The following is a 26,693-nucleotide window of genomic DNA, read 5'->3' on the forward strand; positions in this document are numbered from 1 at the left end:
AGTCATGCCCTTCCACATTCAACCAACACACCAACCAACCAACCGCATTCACTGTCCGTTGTGACTGATTCCGGTTCAAATTTGTTCCGTCAACAAATTCCGGACGCAAAATTGACAAGATTGTAGCAAATTTAATGTGGATTAGTAAAGTCATTAGTTTTTGTATTTCATTCCTCTTTTCCTCCTCATCAGGCCGCCAAAACCAGCTTTCTAAGCATTGTACAATTCTTTTCGTTCCCTAAAGAACCACAAGTAAGAGAAAATACTTCCTTTCAATATTATTATGGCAAAAGGTAAAAATTATCTCCACATAAATTTTAAAAAAAAAACATTACAAACCCTAGCTATAAAATAAGCACTTCGTGTTATCCGAGCCGCTCGATCCTTACCAATGAGACCTCAAGCAATATTCCCTCAATACGGCTTAGGATTTGTCGGGCTGCAGATGGTGGTGTAAGAACAAGTTTTTTTGAATGGTTTTTCATCAGCTGGTTTTTCCAGCCAGCCAAGCATAAATGGTCACAATGCATACGGGAATTAAAGCTGGAAAAAACGGCTACGACTACAATTAACCCAATCATGGCGCGCGTTATTTCGTAAAAAGCCCTAGCTACAATGACATAACAAATGATGGTGATATATAGAACTGAGTGGACAACAATTCGGTCTGTAAACCGTGAGAGCTAACTTTACAGGGACAAAAGCTTTATAAACATCTGCTTTTTTCATTCATTCATTAATAAAGACTATTACCTGCATTCATCGTCATTGTTGTCTTGATTATAATTCGGCGACACGAAGTACTTTTGCCAATTAATCTTATCGATTTATCATCTCTCTGACAAATTTCACCAGGAAAAAAGCCATCACTGAAAGGTTTTAGGAATATAACAATACTATAGGGAGGTTAGCTGATGCTATGCCACTAAAAAAGGAATGTCACCGTCGCCAGGGAAACTACTCAGGCAAGCGTGGTGCAGAGGATTTTTGCAAGGTAGGAAGCTTCCAGTCTCATAGTCAGCAAAACTGTGTGGTAATCCCACTTTGAACCAGGACTGGGAATGCTTTAGTATTTCTCTTCCGTACCGATTCCTTGCGTACAAACCAGGACTATACTTCGTATCAACCCAGTTACCCCGAATGCTTGCTTTGGTGAACGTTTCATGCTTTTGCAGTTCTGTTGGAAGATACACAGTGTTTGACATAACAGTCGTGCCAAATACTTCAATATAAAATCCGTTGAAGTTAACTTTCACATATCCGTCATACATGTATTTTTTTCCGTCAAGCATTGGTGTTTCATACTCGGTTAGGATGTAACCATTTTTCCGGAAATGTTCTATTGTCTCTTTTTTGTTAAAAATTTCGATATCTGTGGACAATACGAAGAAATCGCCATCAACGTCCCAAGGAATAAGGCCTTTGAACTTAACACCGCCTAATACTGAACCACTATCCAGCTCGAATCTGACATTGTGCTCATCGGCAAACTTTTGGAAAAAAGACACGGCTTCTTTATAGAGTTCCTGACAGCAAACTGGGAGTAAACCGCTCTGGGCATTGCATGTAAAACCAATATCTTGACAAGTAAAGGAATGTTTGACTCCCTGGGGTTGTAACACCCGATTAAGCTCCCACTTTTTAGCCAGTGGTGTCCACACCTTCTTATCAGTTCTTTTGGAATATGAATGGTAATCTCTAGTGAAATACATAGCATCTGGACATGCCATGATCAGGGCGCCATCTTGAACAACGCTTAAAAACCAATCTTCGAACACAACCTCATCTGGAAGGTTCTCGTCAAGCTTCAACAGACTTGTTTTAGTAACGAAAGGACCCTGCAGATAATCACAGAACATGCACTCATTCTTTGAGTGATAATAGCCTTCCTGGTATTCCAAGACGTAGTTCTTTAGCTTAGTCTGCACACAGCCAGCTTTCCAGTGACCCGAGACATTACGGTATGCTCCGCCTGCAACTGCAACATTTGGTATCTGACTCACCACACGAATTTGCCGCTCAAGCTGGGTGAGCCATGTAAAGTGGAAAATGTCACGTGCAACGAGTACATAAGGAGTTGAGGTTTTTGTTATAAGTGTGTTCCACGCTTTGCTTAGCTTTGTATCGTCCAGCCTAACGACATCAATGCTTTTATACTTTTCGGCAACCTTTTTCATCTCGGTACTTCTTGTTGCCAAATGAACCTGAACTGTTGGGTACGTCTCGGTAATCCCTTTTAAAACATTTTCAACGTGGTTCTCATCTTCCTTGGGATATGCCACAGTATTGACTAAAATACTTATCACAGAACGAATTGGTTTAGCATTGGTACAGTTGGTGATGTACCAGCCCTTCTTGGCGTAGAGAGGATAGCCAGATTTACCCCCTTGGTACCCCTCTGGGCACACATCCACGCTACCATCTTTGCTGACTACTTCGTTGGTTAAACTCGGTTGTCGTTTGTTGTCCAGGCGATGAACAATTTCTCCTAATTTCTGAACCAATCTTGCTGAGGGTGCTAGTTTATGCATAAGTAATTTTTGCATTTCCAGGTGGATTTCATTCAGTTCCGTTTTGATGCTTTCTTTAAACAAACTATTGACTTCAGACGAGTTTTGGTCACAGCTGTACAGAAATAAATTAAACATTAAATTGGTGATTTTTCTTACCGAGATCTGCGACCATTTAATCATTAATCATCCGCGCTGCGCTTTGTCACGTGCTAGGCATATATATTATAGGTATATTATAGACGATGTGACTGTTAACTGTTTACATTTCCAAATGGATACATTGGGATCTTGCGTCTCAAAACAAACAACACTGTTTTGTAATGCTTTGTGCGTGGTTAAATGGGATGTACTAGCAAAGTATTTTGTTGGCATGATTGCCGCAAAAACGTTAGCCGTCTTAGTCTCTTCAACACACCATGCCTTGCCTCCATTACAAAAGGCTCAAGAAAAACGGGTGCCACCGAAACAGAATGACGACTGAGAAAACGCCCTGTAAGACTTTTAATCACCATGGACTTTTGAATCAAATTCGATTGTTGGATCGAAGTCCAATTTTGTTATTGAAGTCCATGATGTCCCTTTAAAATGGAAGGAGGCATCATGAGTCGTGATGTATACAGCAGTGCTCATTTTTTCCTCCTTCCTTCGCTCCGAGAAATAGGGAACTTAAGCAATGACGACGGCAACGCCCGAAGACGACGCCTACTGAAAAATAAATTTAGACATAGTATCACCTATCACTAAAATACCAAATTAAAATACAAAAAATTAGCCACTATCGTTCGCGTTCTCCAAACTACGCAGAACTTGGTCTTTTCACGTTGTTGTTTTGCTGACCGGGACGGCTAAGAAATATGCAAAGATTTATGACCCACGAGCGCAGCCATTGTTCTGCTCTGGTTTGCTTAAAGTTCACTATTAACATTATAAGGCGGAAACAGTCACGGTTGTAAGGTTATACGAACAGACAAAATAATTAATCGACTTCAACCATACCTTTTTAAATGGGTCTTCAATAAAACCATTGACAAGATTACTAGAAGAAAGAGCAAGCCGAAGGAGTACAAATTACATCTCCTGTAAGGGGACATGGCCATCTTCTTACCTGCTTATCTGTGGGAAAAGAATGCAATAAGTAGATGGACACAGCCAATCATCCGTTGGATGGGATCCTATATATCTTGCCATCGTATTTAAATTCCAATCTCGGAAAATGTACTTCTAGTTTCTGATTGGTTTACTGAATTTGTTTTATCACGCATTCCGTGGAAAATGAGTGCTGTAGCTCTTGATTGGTCAAGCAAGGCTTTTCTGGGAAACCATTGTCAAAACAAAACATCAAAGTATGGCGTTTCGTTACGGGCAAAATATCCACATGATAAAATATGAAGTGGAAAACACAAACATTCTTCCAAAAAGAGTAAATCAGTCCAATTGTATAAATACTAAGTCGAAAATACCAAAAAGTCTATCAAAATAACGAAAATTCGAGGTCGAAAAAATTAAATATGAAGTTGACAGAGATGAAAATTGAACTTGAGAATGTAAAGAAAAAGAACAACTTAAAATCCAGGTCGAAAATAAACACGAAGTCCAATAAAAAACACGAAGTCGAGGAAAAAAAATTCCAACACCAAGTCGAGAGCGCGACTGAATGCATAGATTGCGGGCTCACAATGGGTGGCTTGCGAGCGATGACCTGTGAGATCACGACTGACGCGACCCTCGTGACCTTTTTGCGCGGGAAATTATCCGGCGTTGTCCCGGCGAAGATGATTCAAATGGTTGGCTGACCAAACACGACTCCTATTCTCAAGATAGAGTTAGCCAATGGCGTAACGTACTTTTCGATCCTTATTTGTTTGAAGCTCGACCTCGTTATTTTGTGCTTCTTTGACGGCATTTTTTCTAGATTTCTAAGCACTCGATGGCTAATCTGCAGTGTGGCGCTGTTTGTTACTGGCCTCCACGACTCCCGCTCCTTTAACTACGTAGAGGACACAGTTCGGACCAGTATGGTTAGGGCTCGTTTATATAGTCCCGGGCCCGAGACAACTCTCCCCACGAATATCCCTGGCCGAGCTAACTTTACACTTACTTCTTTGAAAACTTCAACCAACCGTTTACACGTGGATTGCGAACCTGTCTCGGGAGGCGAGACAACACGGATGTGCGAATTGTCCAGGGCAACTTTTTATAGGACAACTTGTTGTTGACAGAAGATTCAGTGTCTTTACGTCTGACGTTTTCAAAAAAAGAAATGAAAATAATTAAATAAATAACAATAGGGAGTAAATATCTTATAGGATTTCTCGATCGTTACATCGGCCGATATATTAGGGACCTTACGCAAAATACGACGGCAACGGTAACGAGACCGTCACAAAACAAAAGGTTTAATGAGAAAAGCAATAGCTGTGCACGCGCGTTATAATTCTTGGTACATTTCTTTACCGTCCTCTGCAAAGCAGCAATGTGAAATCACCAAATTCGCCATTTCCACATCCCTCATGATACACCTTGTTTGCCCCCCAAACTTTTGCATAAGCGTTGTCTTCAGTTTCCCTTGGGACGACTGTAATATCCAGGAGATATGAGAAACAAAGGTTATGCAGAATTTTGGGGAGCAAACAAGGTGTATTATGGGGGATTTGGAAATGGCGAATTCTGCGTTGTCTGGAGAACGTGAACCACAAAGGCTAATTTTTCGTATTTCTATTTGGAATTGAACGCATTCGTAGCATATTAAGCAGGGGCAAGTTTTAATACCGACAGACACACGGAATAGGTCCAAATAAATGCGAAATTCCAAAGTAAAATAGAAACAAATTTTCTACTTGACGTCGTCCTCGCCGACGCCGTCGTGTATGCGTAAGGTCCCTCGTTCGTTATAGCGACCGATACTCATCCGATACTCCCAGTCGACATAACAAAGGATAGTCGACCATACTTGGTCGAAAGTCGATCATGTGCGAGAGTCCACCGCTGGTGTCGGCAGATGTGTGGTCCGCGATTTTGTCGGTGGCTTATCGGTCAACTATCGGTTGCGTATCTGTCGGGTATTGGTCGCGTATCGGGTAACTTTCGGTTGCATGACTGTCCGATTACACGTGTCAGATTACAGCCAACTGTCCGATTACACTGACCGCCTACAATTTTGCAGATTAATTAGAGCAAAATACGGCAGTTTAAATTTGAGCCGTTAGGTAACGTGATGGGATCTGTGTCTTCTCGGTCTAGTAAAAAAGGTATTTCATTTAAAAGTACAAACTGAATAACATGGGCGAAAGAATACAACTTTTCCGTACGCCTTTCTGGTAGTCTTAAAATTCTGTCCTTTTAACAGCGCACTTTGGATACAGGTTTTAATTAAAACGTAAAATTCTCCACCAATCTTATAATGTAAGAGTTTGTAAAACTGACCGTCATGCCAGACTGAATCAAAAGCTTTCTTGAAGCCAATAAAACAGGTTTACAATTTATCATTGATACTGTGGCTGACATTTTTGTCCACTAATGTCCTTAGAGTGAAAATGTGATCCGACGTGCGATGATTTGGTAAGAAACCAATTTGAGCTCGATGTAACATGTTTTGTTGAAGTACATGTTTTTCAACCTGTTATTCAGCAGGCGGGAAAAAACTTAACTGTCCTGACGTCAATGCAAGTTAACAGGAAAGGTATAGCCGGTTTTCACATGACGTCGCTAAAATTCAAACTACAAAACTATTGATCTTCCTGAGATTTTACTTTAAGGTCACAGTATACCTTCAGGGGTGTCTTGCGTCCAAGGGATGTAGCGCGTGCAGTTTAAGCTGTGGATACCTAAACCCCAATATCAAATTAAAGCTTATAGAGCTGGCTATTAAACTACGCCAACAATTTCGAAATAAAATGTGTAGCGACTAGAACTTTCTTTGCTTTTGGGTGTCACATTTTTCCCGTGACCCCTGGGAATTATGCAACCCACTCTGTAATACTTAAGCGTTCTTCATTATGCGTAGTTTTGTGTTTTTCATTTTTGGCCAGTGCTTGTTAGCGCTGAGAGTTCCATCTACTGGTTTCTACTGCGTTTTTTCCTTAGCTGCTTCACTGTTGTGAGCCCAGAAGTACTAATTCTAGAATTCGAGTCGCCACAGTTCTGTAAGTTTATTTTGCTCCGTTATCAGTTTTTTGTGTCGTTATATTTTGTACTTCAATATTTTTGTCTCGTTTATTTTTCAGTTGAATCACATCACACACACACACATGCATCACACACCCACGATCACTTCTGTTTCTCTCGTGTTTACGCCCAGTATAATTAAACTTGTGCATTCAAACTGTGACTTCTGTAGCGCTTACTAGACCTACAAAATGAATTGTCGAATTTTTCACAACCATTAAATGCGAGCGCCCGAATCACCTTTCGAAAGTTACAAGTCAAAACGAATTTCGTTTTTCGCCAATTTAATTTTTTCCTCGGTTTCAGGGCCCAAAGCGCTTTAAAAACGTGTCTGCGTTTTGGCATATTCAGTTGTAGTAAAAAGTTACAGAACATTTTCGAAATAGGATTAAAAAAATGTGGAGTGATTGAACAAAAATTACTCTCGAAGAAAAAGTATTTCGAAATTAACAATTCCCAGACACGCTTTTGTAGGTTATATGTTAAACAAGCTACTGTCCAAATTTGAGGGCAATTGAACAAATTCCCTTTGAGTTATAATTCTTTAAAGTGTCTGCTTCAAGAGAAAAAATGTATTCGAGAAAACAGCGCTAAGAAAAATCTTCTGCTTCGCAAACAAACTCCGCCCACAAACGCCTTTAACTGGGTTCTCAGATCACCGAGCCAATCAGTGCAGGGAAAGTTTACCACCGTTAACCTAACCGAAGGCGGAAAGAGAATTTTTCTGTAGCTCGGTTTTTCTTGAAGCTGGCCTGGCAAAATGGGGAAGACTAAAAAGGATACGAACGCTAGAGTGGCTGAGCGAAGAAAACAAACAAAAGAAAGTGCGGAGAGCAACTGTGTGTGGTCAACTCTGTATGAATAATATTTCAAATGGTCTCAATGATCGCGAGTCCGACGATTCGTCGATATCGGACTCATCAGAAGAGTCCCTGTCAACATCCCTGTTATTGCTGTCAAGTTCCGAAATTTTTACAGAACCTTTCTTTTCTCTTAATACGAATATTTTGCCCGCCTTAGACGATAGCTATAGCTTCATCCGCGTGGCCAACTTTCGCTTCTTCACTCATTGATGTATTTTCATTCGTTCTTCGCTGTTTTCGCTTTTTCGAACTAGTCCATGTTTTTAATGTGGTCTATGTTTACTTATAACTTAATAGAGTTACACCTAATACCAAAAATGCTGGGTAGTCAGAACAACAATGCTGAACAACTGAGTAGTCAATTCGTGACATCCATACAGGTAATTCGCGCGAAAATCGTCTCGGTTGATTGCATACGCACCATAGGGCTGTCAATCAAAAGGTAAACTTTTACTTCCGGCGAAAACCTAAAACCGCCATTTCTCCGCCAATATTTAGCCTTTTTCAATTTTTTTTTTCAGAAATTAGAGATTATTCCTCGACCACTACTTTGACCCAAAACTCCAAATTTGAAGAAAATTGCCGACCCGAAGGTTTACTGTAACCTTAATGATGTATAAGAGCAGCTGAAAACTGATATTCATACAAATTTTCGCTCCGAATGGAATCTTGGTTTTGTGATACACGACGCTTGAATTTCTAAGCTTTCGCGCGACGCGGCATTTACCTGACGGCCTACAGAGCTGTCATGATAGTTAAAAGAGTGACTTATTTCGGGGAACTTGGCTATCTGAACAGTTCATGTCTCAGAAAAAGTATTATTTTAATGTTTTAGAGTTCCTCGAGGGATAAATTCATGCTTTTGTAGCAAAACTCCGTGACAGATGTTTCTGTTGGTTTCGGGCCGCCATGTTGGTACCCATACGGATGGGCACCAGCATGGCGTCTCCATACAAATCTCTCCAAATTTGGGTAAAAATTTCTCCGCATATCTTGCATAAGAAAAATTGCTGTGACCAAAATCTTGGCGAGAGTCTTTGCATATTCACCTTCTTTCACTTCCCAGATTCTGGACTTTATCTATGGCACGGTTTTGATTTTTATTTTGATCTATTTTGAATGACGTGACACTAGCTGAAAACCGGCAATTGCATCAGGCAACTTTCTTCACTGGCGATGGATGTTACTGGGAACGGATCGGTGCGAGAACAGGGAAGGGGGAAGGGGTACGGGGTACGGGGGACGGGGGACGGGGTACGGGGTACGGGGGACGGGGGACGGGGGACGGGGGACGGGGAACGGAGAACGGGGAACGGAGAACGGGGAACGGAGAACGGGGAACGGGGAACGGGGAACGGGGAACGGGGAACGGGGAACGGGGAACGGGGAACGGGGAACGGGGAACGGGGAACGGAGAACGGGGAACGGGGAACGGGGAACGGGGAACGGGGAACGGGGAACGGGGAACGGGGAACGGAGAACGGGGAACGGGAACGGGGAACGGGGAACGGGGAACGGGGAACGGGGAACGGGGAACGGGGAACGGGGAACGGGAAACGTGTGTGCAGCGGTAACCCACCTGAGAATTCAAAATGGCGGAGAAAGGAAAAGAAAAGGGAAGAATTTGGGGAAATGTGAGGAAGTTAAAGGTGAGTTTCTACCGGCTATGCCCCCAGATGATCCGTACGTTCTTGTTAGAGCAGATTCCGATTGGTGCTGGATAAACAAAGCATGAAATGGCGCCTTGGGAGAAAATCGAATCGGTATTATCGCATGCTACCCCAATCAGTCGGTACAAAATGCAGACTGCAGACTGCAGAACGGGTACAAAATGCAGACTAGGTACAAAATACAACTGCACACTGCAGACTACAGGCTAGGTACAAAACGCAGACCGCGCTGAGAATAAAGACGGCTTACTGTATTTTGCGAAACAAAACGAAACGAAACGAAACGAAAGGAATAAACCTGTCCTGAAATGAACATATGAAGTATCACAACAGTCAGATTCCTCCATGCGATAACCTAAACAAGGAATAAAACAGCGGAAGGGTAGAATTTGTAAATTCGAAGGTCTGTATTTTGCGAAACGAGCTCTTCGAAGGTTGTGACGATATGTAACTTATTTCTTCCGATTCTTTAACACTTTTCGTAGACACAATTCGATGCAGTGATGGTTTTAAAACAGCAAGCTCAAGCCGAAAGGTCACAAGTGCCCCGTCTCGCAAATTACAGATTTCATGTAGTTTGCGAAATACGAGACTGACATTTGCGTGACTGCCTTACTTCTTTTGTTACCAAGGTGATAAGTATTACCTCAACAGTAACAACAGCAGCCTGTATTTCAGCCGCCTCCTCCGCTCGCTAAGTAGGGAGTTTTAGCAAACCAAGACGGCGACGGCAAAGGGAACGTCACCAAACAAAAGGTTTAATGAGCAGAACAATGGTTCTCCGCGCGCGTTTTGAATCTTTGTAAATTTCTTTGCCGTCCTCTGCAAAACAACAACGTGAAATGACAAAGTCGTACGTATTTTTGGAGAACGTGTTCCGTAATGGCTAATTACATATTAAGCCCGAGCAGCTGTTTAGACTGATAGGGGTATTGAACAGATCTACACAGTTGCGACATTCGAGGGTAAAATATAAATACTTTTTTTTACACCGTCGTCCTCGGCGTCGCCGTCGTCATTGCTAAAACTCCTTAGCCAATCGGGGAGAGAGATGTCTGAAAGCACTGGACGATAATGCTGTCCGGTTACGTCACTACCCAAAAACCTGGTAGTGCTTCTGATTGGTTGCCGTGTTAATTTATTCGCCCGACTCGAATAATTCAGAATAATTTTATTGCCAAACTTCGCGCGTTCAAGATGGCGGAAGAAAATCGCGAGCTAACGCAACAAGACCTAAAGCCGTTTCTGGTGTATGCTCGACATTTGGGGTTCCAAAACTTAATCCACAACAAGAAAAGGCACTTTCAGAATTTTCTAGCGGAAGCGATGTATTCGTAAACTTGCCTACGGGATATGGAAGTTCCTTAATATATCGGATGGCTTCACTCGTGGCAATTGAACTTTCAAAGCAGCACAGCCGTTTTCCAACGAAAGCATAGTCGTTATTATTTCGCCAATGTTTGCTTTACAGCGGTTATCAATGACAAGCGACCTTCAGCGCAAAAACGAATTCACAAAACCTAAGTTTTGGTGGACGTCAAACACGGCGTCGACAAAACATGGATCGGACTGGACCGGATCACGGATCGGATCACGGACCGGATCACCGACCGGATCACGAATCACCAAAAAAAACCAAAGTTCTAAAGAAAAAAAAAAATCCAAAAAAAAAAATTCAAATCGTTTATAAGGTAATAATAAATAAAAAATATAAGTGGAAAACTAAAATAGGTTAAATGAAAATAAGAATCCCGAATTTGACGCAATGACATGTTAATTGCGGAGGATGACAAGAGGCCATTTAAAAAGCCACATAAGCGCCTAATTTACGACGAATTTAAATTGTAATGAACGGGCAGATGTAGTTATATTTGAAGGTTAGTTGGCTCGAAGCTTGCGTGAACCTCCCATTCTCGTTTTTGAAATTAAATTGTTAGTAGCAGTAGCTAATTCTCGGCTACATTTTCGTGTCAGATGTGAGCGTTACAGTTAATGTGAAAACTTACGGACGAAAGCTCAATCTATCCCTACCACGGGACCAATTTTGGTTGCTCCAGTAACCACAGATTGAAAGCGTGACAGAAAATTGGCGTTACTTTCGATTCTCACCAAATTTGGACAGTGGGATGATCTCATCGTTAGCCAATTATTTTTCGACTCCAGCCATCGATACATCCATGTATTGGAAACCCATAAGGTTTTAATTTGTCGTATCCGTCGACGTGCCATGTGTAGTTTGGACCAGATGAGAAGTAACTTCTTCTTTTAAGGCTCTTTGCCCTTCTCTGCTCACATCCTTCTGGATCCATTTCCCTCATAAGGTCAGCTACAACATGTCTAGGGACTTGAATATTTTTTAGTCGTAGGGTATGCCACATACTTCTATATCCACCTTGGCAGCCTGGGCCACTAAGCTCATTCATGATTTGTTCCCGGACAACGTCCATATCAAAAGATGGCAATCTTCTCCTTAAGTTCAATTGCTTCAACCTATTTTTCAATGTTCGACACACATCGTAAAGCCGTGAAACTTAGCTAAAAATTCAGTGATGACTTCATACGTATATCCTCTTGAAAAGTAATATGAAATTATGTTTTCCTCCACTGGATTATAGCTTATTGAACCTGAAGAAGCCATTTCAGATCAAATCCACCACATGAACGGTACAAAAATGGCGCCTTTCAGTGACGTTGACCGGAGCTAGTCCCAGGTTCCGGTCGCTTTCAGCATCAGGGTTAGTTACCAGTACTTTGAAATTTTGTCGTGTTTCAATTAATTTTGTTGTGTTTTAGTTTGCGTTTGTGTATCAGAAAATTTTATTGTGTTTCGAAAAAGATTGTTGTGTATCAGGAAGTTTCGTTGTGTTCTGAAAAAGATTGTGGTGTTCTCGAAACGATTGTTGTGTTCTCCAAAAGATTGTTGTGTACTCCAAAAGATTGTTGTGTTTCAGCAGGGAAATTGCTGGTTTTCAGTGTCACGCAATTCAAAATAGATCAAAATAAAAAACAAAACCGGTCAATTGATAAAGTCCAGAATCTGGGAAATGAAAGAAGGTAAATATGCAAAGACTCTCGCCAAAATTCTGGTCACAGCAATTTTTCTTACGCGAGATATGCGGAGAAATTTTTTACCCAAAGTTATAGAGATTTGTATGGAGACGCCATGTTGGTGCCCATCCGTATGGACACCAACATGGCGGCCGGAAACCAATAGAAACATCTGTCACTGAGTTTTGCTACAAAAGCGTAAATTTATCCCTCGAGGAACTCTAAAACATTAAAATAATACTTCTTCTAAGACATGAACTGTTCACATAGCCAAGTTTTCCGCAATAAGTCACTTTTTTAACCATCATGACAGCTCTCTAGGCCGCCATGTAAATGCCGCGTCACGCAAAAGCTTAGAAATTCAAGCGTAGTGTATCACAAAACCAAGAACCCATTCGGAACGAAAATTTGTATGAATATTAGTTTTCAGCTGCTCTTATGCATCATTTAAGTAAAATCTCAGGAAGATCAATGGTTTGGTAGTTCGAATTTTAGTGACGTCATGTGAAAACCAGCTATTGAGTTTTGTTTTGCCCCTTTGGGCCACCGTAAATAACCGCTGTATAAATGAAGGCCTGAAATAAAATTGCATAAATTACCACATTTGACTCGTGACGTCACCGGACAGCATTATCACCCAGTGCTTTCAGACGGCTGTTCCGAAAACGAGGAGTGCGGAGTCTAATAAAAAATGAAAAAAATAAAAAAAACCAAACAAAATAAAAAAAAAAAAGAAATTCAAAAAATAGAAATAAAAAAAAAAATTAAAAGTGAATTAAAAGAATAATCAAATACATAACTAAACTAGAAATAGAAATTTAAGAAATTAAAATAATAATTATCAAAAAATTCACACCGCCTGAAGTGGACTGTTCATATCGTGTATATTTCATTCAGTCCAAATGGTAGATTCAACTCACGATTTTCATAGTTAGCAGTTCACTTTAAGGAAAACGAAGTAAATAACAGTCCAGTTTTGACCATGTCTAGAAAATGTGAGAAATTACACCTTCGGTTTCCTTGGAAAGCCGTGTTGCCTCGAAACAAACTCAAGCTTTGCTTTCCGAAAATAAACTGCCCGTGTGAATTAAGGTGGCTGAACACAGTTTTTGATACTTGTGTTTTATTCACCTTTTTCTCTAAAACCCTTTAACCCTCGGTCGCCAAAAATGGCAGCAAGCAAGTTAACAACACAAACGTTGGTTTTTTGATAGTTAAGCTGCCGTTTGTACTGTTGCCAAGGCAACATGAATAAATATAAACGGGCCTTTAAAATCGGTTCAGTTTACTTGTAGAAAATCTAGTCATTAGATTTTTTTTATAATTTGCATACATCAAGCTTGTAACGCTACTCACAACACCATTTTGATAATAATTCAACAGAGAGATCTTTAATTATCCCTTACATACATACATACATACATACATAAACTTTATTTGAGTGTCGGAGTATTTAGCTGAAGATATCTAATTGGGGACACTAACATAAATACAAATGTAAAATATAAAATACTAATATTTTATAAAATATATGTAGTTAGTAATTAAAAATATGTTTTATAGGTCTAATTAGTTAAAAAATAAGTTCAAGATTACTTAAATTGGTTGAAGGTTTACTGGAATATCTAGAATTTCTTTTGTTAAAGTTCAATTTTTTTCAATACTCCAGTTACTTATTTCCTAAAGTATTTTCGTGCCAAATTTCGTGAAATTTTAATGAGTGGTTCTGGAGAAATAGGCGTATTTCCGAGAAAGCAATTTTTCACTCAATCGCAATTTTTTGACTTGCTACGCATACGCTGCATTTAACTGGGTTCTTTCGGTAACAACGAAAAAGTCGAGGATTGCTGGGTTTCTTGCATCGTTACCTTTTCTAACATGTTTGTAACAAAAGATTAAAACCAATACACTGCGTTCAATTATAGAGAAAAATAGCACAGATAGCGCGGGTGTTGTGTAAATAAAATGATCGTTCTATTGACGGCATGTTTGTGTTTTGCAATCCTTGTGCGCGCGCTGAATCGCATCAGCAAAAGCGCGCGAAAACTGTGTTCGGCCACCCTAACCCTTGAAGCATCAAACAACTTGTAACACGTTCTAAAAGCAAATGGGATATTCTAAAACGCCGATTTTTTGGCAATAATCAGCCACTTCAGTGAAATTTTTACCAGGTGCGGTCAAAAGCGAAGTAAGTGTAACTAACGTTAAGCCGAAAAGACGCTTGGGTAAATTCCCAAGGTTCTTAGCGCGCGCTCGACAAAACACGTGTGCTTGCTAACGCCAGATGTAAGGCAATCGAAGTTATCTTGCTCGTTTGTGACAAATTAGATCATTTTTTCCTTGGATCCTTTAAGATTTAAGACCAGTTCAGTGCCCTTCGTCGCTGGACAAAGGTATTTGTAACTCGTTCGCTCTGATTTATTGTATTGTCGTAAGATTTTCTTGTATTTTGGCTTGCACATGTACTTGCGAACGGTTCAGTTTCTCATGGAATTTCGTCATGTATTACTTTCTAGTTTTACGGTTCTATCTTACTGAGGAGATTAAAGAATCTGTAATTCTGCCAGCTATGTAATTGTTGATTGTCCTTTGGATCATTTTGGATGAATTTGGAGTCTATTTATCGAGCGAAAGGTCGCCGGTAACAGTACAACTTTGGTTGCGACCCCGTGGACTGGACACGCGGATATTGGATCGTGGATCTTCTCAAGATGAGTGGTTCGCCGTCGGCGCAAATAAACAAACCGAATGAAGATGAAAGAAAGGATACAGGGGATATGCAGGATATCCAACCGCCGACTGGTGAACCGGAAGGTAGGAAACGTACTCTTACACAAAAGGGTTTTGAGTATCAGTTGCCATTTAAGAAGAAGAGTTATGAAGATACCTTAGTCAAATTAAGGAACTGTGTTGACAAAGTCGACATGTTATGGATAGATGCAAGTGATGTTGATGAACTTCGCCAGCTTAAGACTGAATTAGAAGAAAGTCGACAGGCATTCGAAATAGCACGATCTGGGTACGCACCCTTTTTATCAGAACAAGAACTACAGCAACTCTGTGGTGAATCGTCTGATCTTCTAAAGCGGGCAGTGCAACTAAGAACAAATGCTGGTGAACGGATTTTCATACTAGAAAGGGATGAAATAAATTCTCGCGCAAGTAGATCGTCAACTAGATCATCATTGTCAAGAGAAACGAGGAGCTCAAATCCCTCTGAGATAAGAGCAAAGGCCGTAGCCGAAGCAGCAAAGAGGAAAGTAGAATGGCAGTACGCTAAGCTGGAAATGCAGAAGAAGGTGGAATTAAAAATGAAGGAGTGTGAAATAGAAGAAATGCAGAAGAAGAAAGATTATGAAAGAGCTGAAGCTGAAGCTGCTGCCCTGGCCAAGATTGAAAAAGAAAAAAATGATGAGAAACCCATGTCCGATTGCTTGGATGACATCCCTTGCGAAATTGATAAGGAAGATCATATACGTCGATATGTAACGGCACTTCCCACTACTACAGCTCCCACAAATGCTACGTCAATTAATTCGATGGATCACCAGCAGAACACTTCCGTTGCTAATGTAAGCACCATTCCTCTTACAGCCTCAACTCCTGTTGCACACGGAATTCCCGGAGTAATACCATCTGTACTCAGGCCATCAGCCACACCCTTTTCTCCACTACATGCCCAATCAACGATGCCGACATTCTCCACCCCACTTAATTCAGCAGTTAATTCACGCAGCATTACGGAAGCAATCACGGAAAGTTTTCAAGCCGCTCGAATGCCGCCACCAAATCTTTCAGTTTTCACCGGTAACCCATTGGATTGGCCAACTTGGAAAAGTGCATTTGAAACTGTAATAGAGAAGAGAGCTATCAATCCCAGTGAAAAGATTCTCTATTTGCTTCAATACCTGTCTGGAGCTCCAAGGAAAGTTGTGGAAGGTTATCAGTTCTTGTCATCACCTGATGCATATCAAACAGCAAAGAACATATTAGAGAAACGATTTGGCCATCCATCTGTCGTTGCTGATGCCTTTTGAAGGAGGTTAAAAAATTGGCAGAGGATCAACCCAAGGGATGGAACTGCCTTGAGGGAATTTGCTGACTTCTTACGAACGTGCCAACTGGCAATGCATTCAATCGAGGATCTTCAAACATTGAATAAAGAAAGTGACAACAAGAAACTAGTTAAGATCCTTCCTGGTTGGGCCCATCCCAAATGGGGAAGTAAGGTTCGTGACTATCAACAAAAACATGGAGACAACAAGTTTCCTCCTTTCTCAGCATTTGTCACCTTTGTCACCGAGATAGCCGATATACAGTGTCTACCCGTACTTTCCAGTGCAGAAGTCATTAAACAAGAAAGAGAGGACAAAAACAAGAACCGTAAGAGAGATCCTGGTCATGGAAGATATTCCCAATTCAATTCACTGTTAACGGATGTTAGAGAACCTTCAGTTACTCCAAAGAAAAATAACAGCAAACCATGTGCATGGTGCAAGAGGCCCCACAACTTGAACGCTTGCCAAGAACTTTTGAAGATTCCTCTACAGGAAAGATTGTCATTTCTTATCAAGAAGGGATTCTGCCTGAGGTGCCTAGAGCATGGCCATATGGCTAAGGAAAATAAGTGTACAGCAAAATTGAAGTGTGCATCATGCAAACGACAGCATCCCACATGCCTACATAGAGAACAGCAACCAGACAAGCCAGTCCAAACAGAACAAACTTTGAAACCAGTATCCGAGCCATTACTTCTACCAACATCTGAACCAGCATCTGCCAAGTGTACGAGAGTGTGTGGAGTTGAAGGTCAGGAATCTGGACAAGACCAAAGTTTGATTATTCCAGTATGGGTATCTAGCTGTGAAAACCCCGAAAACAAACAAATGACGTATGCTCTCATTGACTGCCAGTCCAATGCCACGTTCATTACTGAGAAGTTGAGACAGGAACTTGGACTTGAAGGTGTTAAGAGTCACCTGCTATTATCCACCCTGCATGAAGAAAATGAAGTGATCGAAAGTCACAAGGTCAAAGGCGTTACCGTGATGGATATGAAGCACCAAAATAGCATTCCTTTACCACAGGCGTTCACGAGACAGACGATCCCTTTCAAGAGCTCACAGATTCCCAAGCCTGAGGTGGCTATGTGTTGGGAACACTTGAAACCTATCGCAAGTGAACTGATGCCATACAGGAACGATTTAGAAGTTGGTTTGCTGATCGGAACAAATTGTCCAAGAGCCATAAAACCGCGAGAGATAATACCTGGTTCTGACAATGATCCATATGGAGTAAGAACTGCTCTTGGTTGGGGCATCATTGGCAGGGTATGCCTTTCCCCTCCATCTGATTCACATGAAAATTATGACGTTTGGACTAACAAGATCATTACAAGAGAACTGACCAGCACTGATGAATGCGCCAGGCCCCGTTATGGTGCAACATTTGCCCTGAAATCTTGTGTTAAGGAAGTCTTCAATCCTGCCCAAGTAAACGAGATGTTTGAGTTAGATTTTCAAGAGAGATGTGGAATCGAGAATGAGCGATCGTTGTCTGTTGAAGATCAGAAGTTCCTTAACATCCTTGGTGAAGGAATCCACAAGCGAGAAGATAGACACTATGAGATGCCACTACCCCTACGCTCAGAAGAAGTCGAGCTCCCAAACAACCGTTCCCTAGCCCTTAAACGCGTCTTCCTTCTGAAGGAACGCTTTAAAAGAGACCCAGGCTATTACAAAGATTATGTGAAGTTCATGGAAGGAGTTTTAAAGGATTGTGCTGAAAGATGTGAAGGTGACGTTGCTAGCAAAATGGGCAGAGTCAACTATGTACCACACCACGGTATATATCACCCCAAAAAATCGGGTAAGATTCGCGTCGTATTTGATTGCAGTGCACGGTATGCCGGAACTTCCCTGAACCAAAACCTGCTACAGGGACCGGATCTCACGAACAGTTTGGTTGGCGTTCTGTGTAGGTTCCGCCGAGAAGCCATAGCATTCTCCTGCGATGTTGAGTCTATGTTTCATCAATTCTTCGTGAATGAGGAGGACAGAGATTTCCTGAGATTTTTCTGGTGGGAGAACAGTGATCTAAATGCAGCACCCATTGAGTACAGGATGAAAGTCCATTTATTTGGAGCCGCTTCTTCACCTGGATGTGCCAATTTTGGACTCAAGCAAGCAGCAAATGATGGGGAAAAAGAATTTGGAGCTGAAGCTGCCGACTTCGTACGGCGAAACTTCTATGTCGATGATGGCTTGAAGTCGCTCAGTACAATCTCCGCCACTACAAGCCTAATCCAGAAAAGTCAAGCCATGTGCGCCAAGGCTAGTATCCGCCTACACAAGTTTGTCAGCAACACCGAGGAAGTACTCGGGGCAATCCCTCCTGAAGATAGAGCCACTGGACTTCAAGATCTAGACCTGAAGTTTGACCAGCTACCCATTGAACGCACGTTGGGCATCATGTGGTGTATAGAGACTGATTGTTTCAGATTCCGCATCGTCCTTCAAGATCGACCATTAACCAGAAGAGGAGTACTCTCCACTGTATGTTCAGTGTATGATCCTCTTGGATTCGCAGCCCCTCTTATCCTGGTTGGAAAACAAATCCTTCAGGAACTCTGTCGTGGAAATGTGGACTGGGACGATCCAATCCCCGAAAATCTACGACCTAGATGGGAAAGGTGGAGAAACGAACTGCATATCTTAGAGGAACTGGAAATCTCAAGATGTTTCAAGCCTAAAGGCTTTGGAGAAGTAAAGAGTGTTGAGTTGCATCACTTTTCCGATGCGAGCCAAAACGGATATGGTCAGTGTAGCTACCTTCGCTTGGTGAACCAACAGGACCAGTCACATGTTTCATTTGTCATGGGCAAGGCTCGAGTAGCACCCTTGAAGTCAATTACCATCCCTCGACTTGAGCTAACTGCCGCAGTAGTTTCCACCAAGGTCAGCCAGTGCCTCAAACAAGAGTTAGACTACAAAGATGTCATCGAACTGTTTTGGACCGATAGCCAGGTAGTGATAGGATACATAAACAACGAAGCAAAGCGTTTTCACACCCTTGTAGCCAACCGCGTACAAGAAATACACAACCGTACAAAACCTGACCAATGGCATTACGTGGGGACTGACTCTAACCCAGCTGATGCTGCCTCACGTAGCCTCACAGCTCAGCAACTTGTACACGATTCACGTTGGCTGAAGGGCCCGAAATTCCTTTGGAATTCAAACATTCACTCAGTACAAGCATGTTACAAGCCTGGTCCCCTTGACTCACAGGACCCAGAAGTGAAAAGGGTCTCCGTCCTTGTTACCCAGACCTTGAAGAGATTTCCTGACCACTTTGAAATAAGCAGATTGGATAGCTTCTCTGACTGGTTTAGAGCCAAGAATGCAGTAGCATTATGTTTACTACTAAAGAAGCATCTAAAGGAAAGAAAGATCAAGAAGGACCCACAAGTTCGTGAAGACAAATTGAGAGAAGTCCCCAACCTCCAACATCGGAAACCAAGGGTAGATGACTTAGCCCAGGCAGAGACGGAAATCATGCGCAGCCTGCAACATGAACACTTTATGGAAGAAATCAGAATATTGCGTTCCCTGAATGCTGGAGAATTCCTAGGTAGAGAAGCTGTAAAACAGCGCGACATAAGTTTGAAGAAGACTAGCTGTATGTATCGCCTTGACCCCTTTCTAGATGCCGATGGAATCCTGCGAGTTGGCGGTCGCCTCAGAAGAGCTAACATGCCAGAAGGTGTCAAACACCCAGTCATATTGCCAAGAAGATCTCGCATCACCGAGTTGATAATACAATATTGCCACCATGCCATTAAACATCAGGGAAGTGGGATGACCCTTAACGAGCTCCGCCAGCGTGGATACTGGGTAATTGGTGGTACATCGGCAGTAGGATGTTTCGTCTCAAAGTGCACAATTTACAGAAGATTTAGAGCACCCACTCAAGATCAGAAGATGGCAGACCTGCCTAAGGATAGAACAGAGGCCGTTTCTCCCTTCACTTACAGTGCGGTAGATTATTTTGGTCCTTTCTACATTAAGGACGGTCGTAAGGACGTTAAGCGATATGGAGTGATATTTACCTGTACGTCTTCACGGGCAGTCCACATCGAAACCTCGAACACGCTAGAGACCGATTCCTACATAAATGCACTTCGTCGTTTCCTAGCTGAGCGTGGTCCCGTTCGCCAGATCAGGTCTGACCGCGGCACAAACTTTGTTGGAGCCAAGCGAGAACTAGCAGATGCCCTACGTGAGATGGATCGTGAGAAAGTAAGCAGTCACTTACTAAAGGAGAATTGCGACTAGATCGAGATGCAGATGAATGTTCCTTCGGCAAGCCATATGGGCGGAAGTTGGGAACGACAAATAAGGACTGTGCGAAATGTTCTCGCAGTGCTGCTTCAAGAGTCTGGAACTCAGTTGGATGATGAAAGCTTTCGCACACTAATGAAAGAAGTGCAGAACATAGTGAATTCGAGACCACTCACCGTGAACAACGTGATGTCCCCAGGTGCTCCAGAACCTTTAACACCGAATCACCTCCTCACAATGAAGGTTGAAGTGCTAATGCCTCCACCAGGTGTGTTTTTAAGAGACGACCTCTACTCAAGGAAGAGATGGAGAAGGGTACAACATCTCGCAAATGAATTTTGGAATAGATGGAGAAGAGAATTTCTACACACACTACAAGTACGCCAGAAGTGGACCAAACCGCGAAAAAACCTAGCGATTGGTGACATAGTTGTGGTGAAAGATGATCATCTCCCAAGAAACGAGTGGAAGTTAGCACGAGTTGAGCAGACCCTACCGAGTGAGGATGGTTTTGTTCGAAAGGTCGTCTTAGCCATCGGAACTCGACTTCTCGACAATCATGGAAGAAGAATACACGAAATTCAGCGCCTGGAAAGACCAGTTCACAAGTTGGTGCTGATTTTACCTTAAGACCGGGAATTCCCCGTCGAGGAGCCTGCCAAATCAGAGGCTTAGTGCCAAGAAAGATATTAAGGACTATTAAGGACTTTGTCATGTGACCCTTTCTGACCGGATTTGACAAGAATATTTTCTTTAGTGAGACTTTCTGTAGGTATTGAACAGTGGATTCCCACTGTTGGGGAGCCATGTAACTAACGTTAAGCCGAAAAGACCCTTGGGTAAATTCCCAAGGTTCTTAGCGCGCGCTCGACAAAACACGTGTGCTTGCTAACGCCAGATGTAAGGCAATCGAAGTTATCTTGCTCGTTTGTGACAAATTAGATCATTTTTTCCTTGGATCCTTTAAGATTTAAGACCAGTTCAGTGCCCTTCGTCGCTGGACAAAGGTATTTGTAACTCGTTTTCGCTCTGATTTATTGTATTGTCGTAAGATTTTCTTGTATTTTGGCTTGCACATGTACTCGCGAACGGTTCAGTTTCTCATGGAATTTCGTCATGTATTACTTTCTAGTTTTACGGTTCTATCTTACTGAGGAGATTAAAGAATCTGTAATTCTGCCAGCTATGTAATTGTTGGTTGTCCTTTGGATCATTTTGGATGAATTTGGAGTCTATTTATCGAGCGAAAGGTCGCCGGTAACAGTAAGGCTGGCAAGATTTCTAAAGAAGAAGTTAAATTTTGCAACAAAGTCACTTCCTATGGTAAAATTTACCTCAAAAAGCATGATTTCTTTCAAACGCAGGTAAAAAGAAAAATTGCATTACACATGCTACGGTACATGGAAATTTCCATGTACCTTCCTGTACTACACATGTTAAAGTACATGGAAATTTCCATGTACCTTCCTGCACTACACATGTTAAGGTACATGGAAATTTCCATGTACCTTCCTACACCACAAATGTTAAGGTACATGGAAATTTCCATGTACCTTCCTACACCACACAAGTTAAGGTACATGGAAATTTCCATGTACTTTCCTACACCACACATGTTAAGGTACATGGAAATTTCCATGTACCTTTCTGCACTACTCATGTGAAGGTACATGGAAATTTCCATGTACCTTCCTACACCACACATGTTAAGGTACATGGAAATTTCCATGTACCTTCACGCACTCCCTGTACCTTTTTGCATTACTCTGTAAAGGTACATGGAAATTTCCATACATAAGATGTATGAGGCATATTTATACAGCTCTTAAATCGTTCCCTGTTATGAACTTGTCAGATAGCCCTTAAACGAAATTTAGTGAGTGAGACGAGGCAGATGTTTAAAAAATATATGATATCAAACAAAATTTATTGTAAGATACACAACACCCTGTCACGGTGTTAGCAAGACAGCTCTTTTTGGAAGATTCATGGACCTAGAAATTAAAGAAACAACACCTGTCAATATATTGTAAAACAATGTTCTGAAATCTTTTAACGTTTCGGAGATTTAGTCTCTGTTTGTTTCGTGTTCACTGTGTTTATCTTGGACTGCATGTATGGATTTCAGCATTCAACGACTCAATATTTGTAAACTGCTTACTCAGAATACGCCATCTCCTTTATATATTTACATGTAATCGGTCTCAAAACGTTTTTCTTCACTTAAAGATATTTTTTTAGCTTTATGAAGGGAATGATTAGGTTTTCAATGCAACATGTTCGTTTTCGAAAATTACAGAAATGGCGCACTTTTGGATGATAAATGACCCGAGTACTGACCCACAAAGATTTGACACGTTCATGGACTCATTCCGGACTATTTTAATTCTAGTCATTTAACACTTAACAAGGCAAAATTAATATTTCTTTTTACCTGTAAATTGATGAACTGAACTGTAGCATGTTCACGGACTGTCTTCTCGCCGAGTGTCGATATACAACCTCACTTGTTGGCAGTTCCACAACAATTAATGATGTACCGCTTCTGCTGTTTCCCCTGACCTGCTTCCTTACAGCTTATAAGGCTACCAGCTCACGTCTACTTTCACCGCAAGAATACGTTTGTTTCGCCATACTAATAAACCATTTCAATATTTAGTCGGGACAGCACTACGATTCTCAAAAATATAGCTGATAAGATGAAATTCGACCGTTAAACAGCACAGGGGAAATGAAAGCAGCTTGTCCGACAGTTTCGTTTCCGAAACCGCAATGATAGGTTAATTTCTGCCGTTATAAAAGCATCCAGCTGAACCGGATTCCGCTGATTCTAATTAATTTATAACCCTGCGAATCCGAACAAAACCAACACTTTTCTCGAAATAACACTCTCTCTAAAGTGTAGTGTTTTGCTTTTCTCTGTTTTTGGAGAAATATAAAATAAAAAATAAGTTATTTTTGACACATACACAACTTGCGCTCGAATAAGAACTATTGTTATATGCCTTGTTATTCAAAGCACACTGACACATGTAAATGAATGAAGCTGCTCCTAATTACTAGGCCTTTACGGAAACCTGAACAATAGCACGCCCAAAATGTCAGTGAGATAATGTCACTGCGGTTTAACGGAATCACGTATTGCAATCCGCCAAAAGGGCAAAGAACGATTTATAGAGCGGTAGCTTCGAGGAAGGAGGTCTGCTCTATTTTGGTTGTTACGATGGGACCTATGCAAAGGTACTGCCGAGTTTAGGAGGCAAAACATCTGTGTGCAAGTAAGTGGAATGAATCGCGCCCGATCTCCTGAAACCTATTATTGACCTAGTTCATCAGTGAGATAAAGCATTGCGTTTACGCGGCGAACGGCAAAGGTGAAACTTAGGCCGTCTGTCTTAGCTGTTTGTGCGTTTTATAGATTTGTATTTGAGGATATGTAGATTTGTATTTGAGGTGAATATTGGGAGTCGTTTTGCTATTTTTGTGTGATATATTTGAAGAAAAGACCACAAAACTCTACAAAATCAAAGAGGCAATTTTTTTTTGCCGTTTGCCGTAAACGTCGAATTGTAGTTACCTGGGGCCGCGGTGTGGTCTCCTAAAAGAGTTTCAACGGTCAATATTGTCGAAAAGCATAATATTTTATAATTAATCTTTCTGCTACGTGTATTGGCCATTTTAACAGTACGACTCGATATAATTTAATTAATCACTGCGCTGTAGATCAATTAAAAAAACGTTGTGGCTAAATGACCGGCAGCCGGTAACGGTTTTCAAATTACTAAATGACCGGCAGTCTCATATTTTTCTCAAATTTAAGGAATCGAAAGGACCCATCCAATTCAAACTATCATATGTCGATTAAGAACTGCCAAGCGATACAGAAGAGCTGTATAGATCGCAAGTCTAACGCTTGGTTTGCGCTCGGCTAGGAGAGCGAGACCATGGTTTGTGACACAAGATTTTTTTGGGTCGACAGCCGGTCACGGTTTTCAAATCACTGAATGACCGGCAGTCTCATATTTTTCTCAAATTTAAGGAATCGAAGGAACCCATCCAATTCAAACTATCATACGTCGATTAAGAACTGCCAAGCGATCCAGAAAAGCGGTATAGATCGTAAGTATAACGCTTGGTTTGCGCTCGGCTAAGAGAGCGAGACCATGGTTTGTGACACTTAGGATTTCTTTGGGTCGACTGCCGGTCACGGTATTCAAATCACTAAATGACCGGCAGTCCGATATTTTTCTCAAATTTAAGGGATCGAAGGAACCCATCCAATTCAAACTATCATACGTCGATTAAGAACAGCCAAGTGATCCAGAAGAGCTGTACAGATCGCAAGTATAACGCTTGGTTTACGCTCGGCTCAGAGAGTGAGATCATGGATTTTTTTGGGTCGACTGCCGGTGACGATTCCTTAAATTTGAGAAAAATATGCGACTGCCGGTCATTTAGTGATTTGAAAACCGTGACCGGTAGTCGACCCAAAAAGAATCCTAAGTGTCACAAACCATGGTCTCGCTCTCTGAGACGAGCTTTAACCAAGCGTTATACCTGCGATCTATACAGCTCTTCTGGATCGCTTGGCTGTTCTTAATCGACATATGATAGTTTGAATTGGATGGGTTCCTTTTATTCCGTAAATTTGAGAACGATATGACACTGCCGGTCATTTAGTGATTTGAAAACCTTGACCGGCTGCCGGTCATTTAGCCACAGCGTAAAAAAAAAAAAAAACTATAATATTTTAGTACTGCTCCTAGTCTCCTTCGCAGCCCCAAACGGCTCAGAAGGTGACTATACCGCTTCTTGAGCTCTGGTCAAAAGCTCGTTCAAAGGAAGTGACACCCGGGAAGTGGTATCTTCCAGTTCGACTTTTTTTGTTAGCGAATTTGAACTTTTTCCAACAGAACTAGTCTTTTTAACCTTTCTTAGGAAATGGCTTTACCTCATTTTGAAATGGCACCTGAAATATTTCGATGGTGAATAGATCATTAGATTAATTGTTACTTGAACCAAAATAGTGCTCAAGAGCTAGAGAACTAGAGTAAGTGTATGTATAACCAGCTGCGTTGATGTATTTTGTTTCTTTAATTTCCAGGTCCATGTCTCGTTCAAAGAGAGAAGAGTACTATTGTTGTATATTGATGTATCTTTCTGTTGGTTAATTAAAACTATTTAATTTTTCAGTAATTTTCAAGCTGTAGTTAGATTTTATATTTTCCAACATTTACTTGAGCAATTGATTATCAGATGGGGAAATCCTTGTTTATGTCTACCACAAGGTACACGGAAATTTCCATATACGTTTTGCTATGTGTAGGTACATGGAAATTTCCATTTACTTTTCCATGTGTTTCGTTGCAAGGTACATGGAAATTTCCATGTACCTTGCCATGTGTTTCGTTGCAAGGTACACGGAAATTTCCATGTACTTTGCCATGTGTTCCGTTACAAGGTACATGGAAATTTCCATGTACCTTGCCTTATGTTTTGTAAAAGGTACATGGAAATTTCCACGTACCTTGCCAGATGTTTCGTCGAAGAAAAAAATTGACAGCGATTACCTCAATTATCGATAAATTTGCCAATCGTTTCTAAAATTGGCAAAATTAACAAAATTCGCGTTCTTTTATGCCAAGAAAAACCTGCCTCTCACAACCTTTTTACCAAAAATAAACATTTGGGCTTACTTTTTACCATATTTGTTGCCTTCCTTGCAGAAAACTCCTCTTTTAAGCTGATTCTTGCAACTAGATCTTGGCAAAAATCTTAACTTTTCGTGACATTTTTACCGTAGCTGTCTTCAAAGCTCCGGTCCTGGTAAAGTTTTCAGTTATTTACCCATTTCTTACAAGCTAACAATTCTCGTGGCAAAATTTAAGGACTTAATGCAAAATTGTGCCAAAATGTTTACCACTCTGGCAAAAAAATAGCCAAAAAGGGCATTTAATGCCAGATTTGTTAATTTTATCTGGAAAAAATTTAGCCGATTTCCTTTATTTGTTCCAGAAATCGCGTTTTAGAATATCCCATTGTTTTTAGAACGTGTTTTGTCAACTGCGCGTCCTAAAGTTCTCGCAATTTGAT

The 26,693-nt window shown here is 41.2% G+C and overlaps 1 protein-coding gene and 1 pseudogene across 1 annotated transcript in view; both read right to left on the reverse strand.

The window, feature by feature from the left end:
- LOC145469957 (uncharacterized) overlaps positions 1-3,617 on the reverse strand; it is a 3,760-nt gene extending 143 nt beyond the window's left edge. Inside the window, exons 1-2 of the mRNA XM_081453781.1 lie at positions 3,510-3,617; positions 1-2,625 (exon numbers count right to left, since the gene is read on the reverse strand). The exon at positions 1-2,625 is cut by the window's left edge and continues 143 nt beyond it. Of these exons, the coding sequence (XP_081309907.1) occupies positions 918-2,625; positions 3,510-3,610 (1,809 nt within the window). The 5' untranslated portion in view covers positions 3,611-3,617 and the 3' untranslated portion in view covers positions 1-917. The remainder of the gene's footprint in view (positions 2,626-3,509) is intronic.
- Positions 3,618-11,277: 7,660 nt separating this feature from the next.
- LOC145469209 (uncharacterized) overlaps positions 11,278-26,693 on the reverse strand; it is a 109,710-nt pseudogene continuing 94,294 nt past the window's right edge.

The sequence above is a fragment of the Orbicella franksi genome, chromosome 15, assembly GCF_964199315.1.
Source record: "Orbicella franksi chromosome 15, jaOrbFran1.1, whole genome shotgun sequence".
Taxonomy (NCBI): domain Eukaryota; kingdom Metazoa; phylum Cnidaria; class Anthozoa; order Scleractinia; family Merulinidae; genus Orbicella; species Orbicella franksi.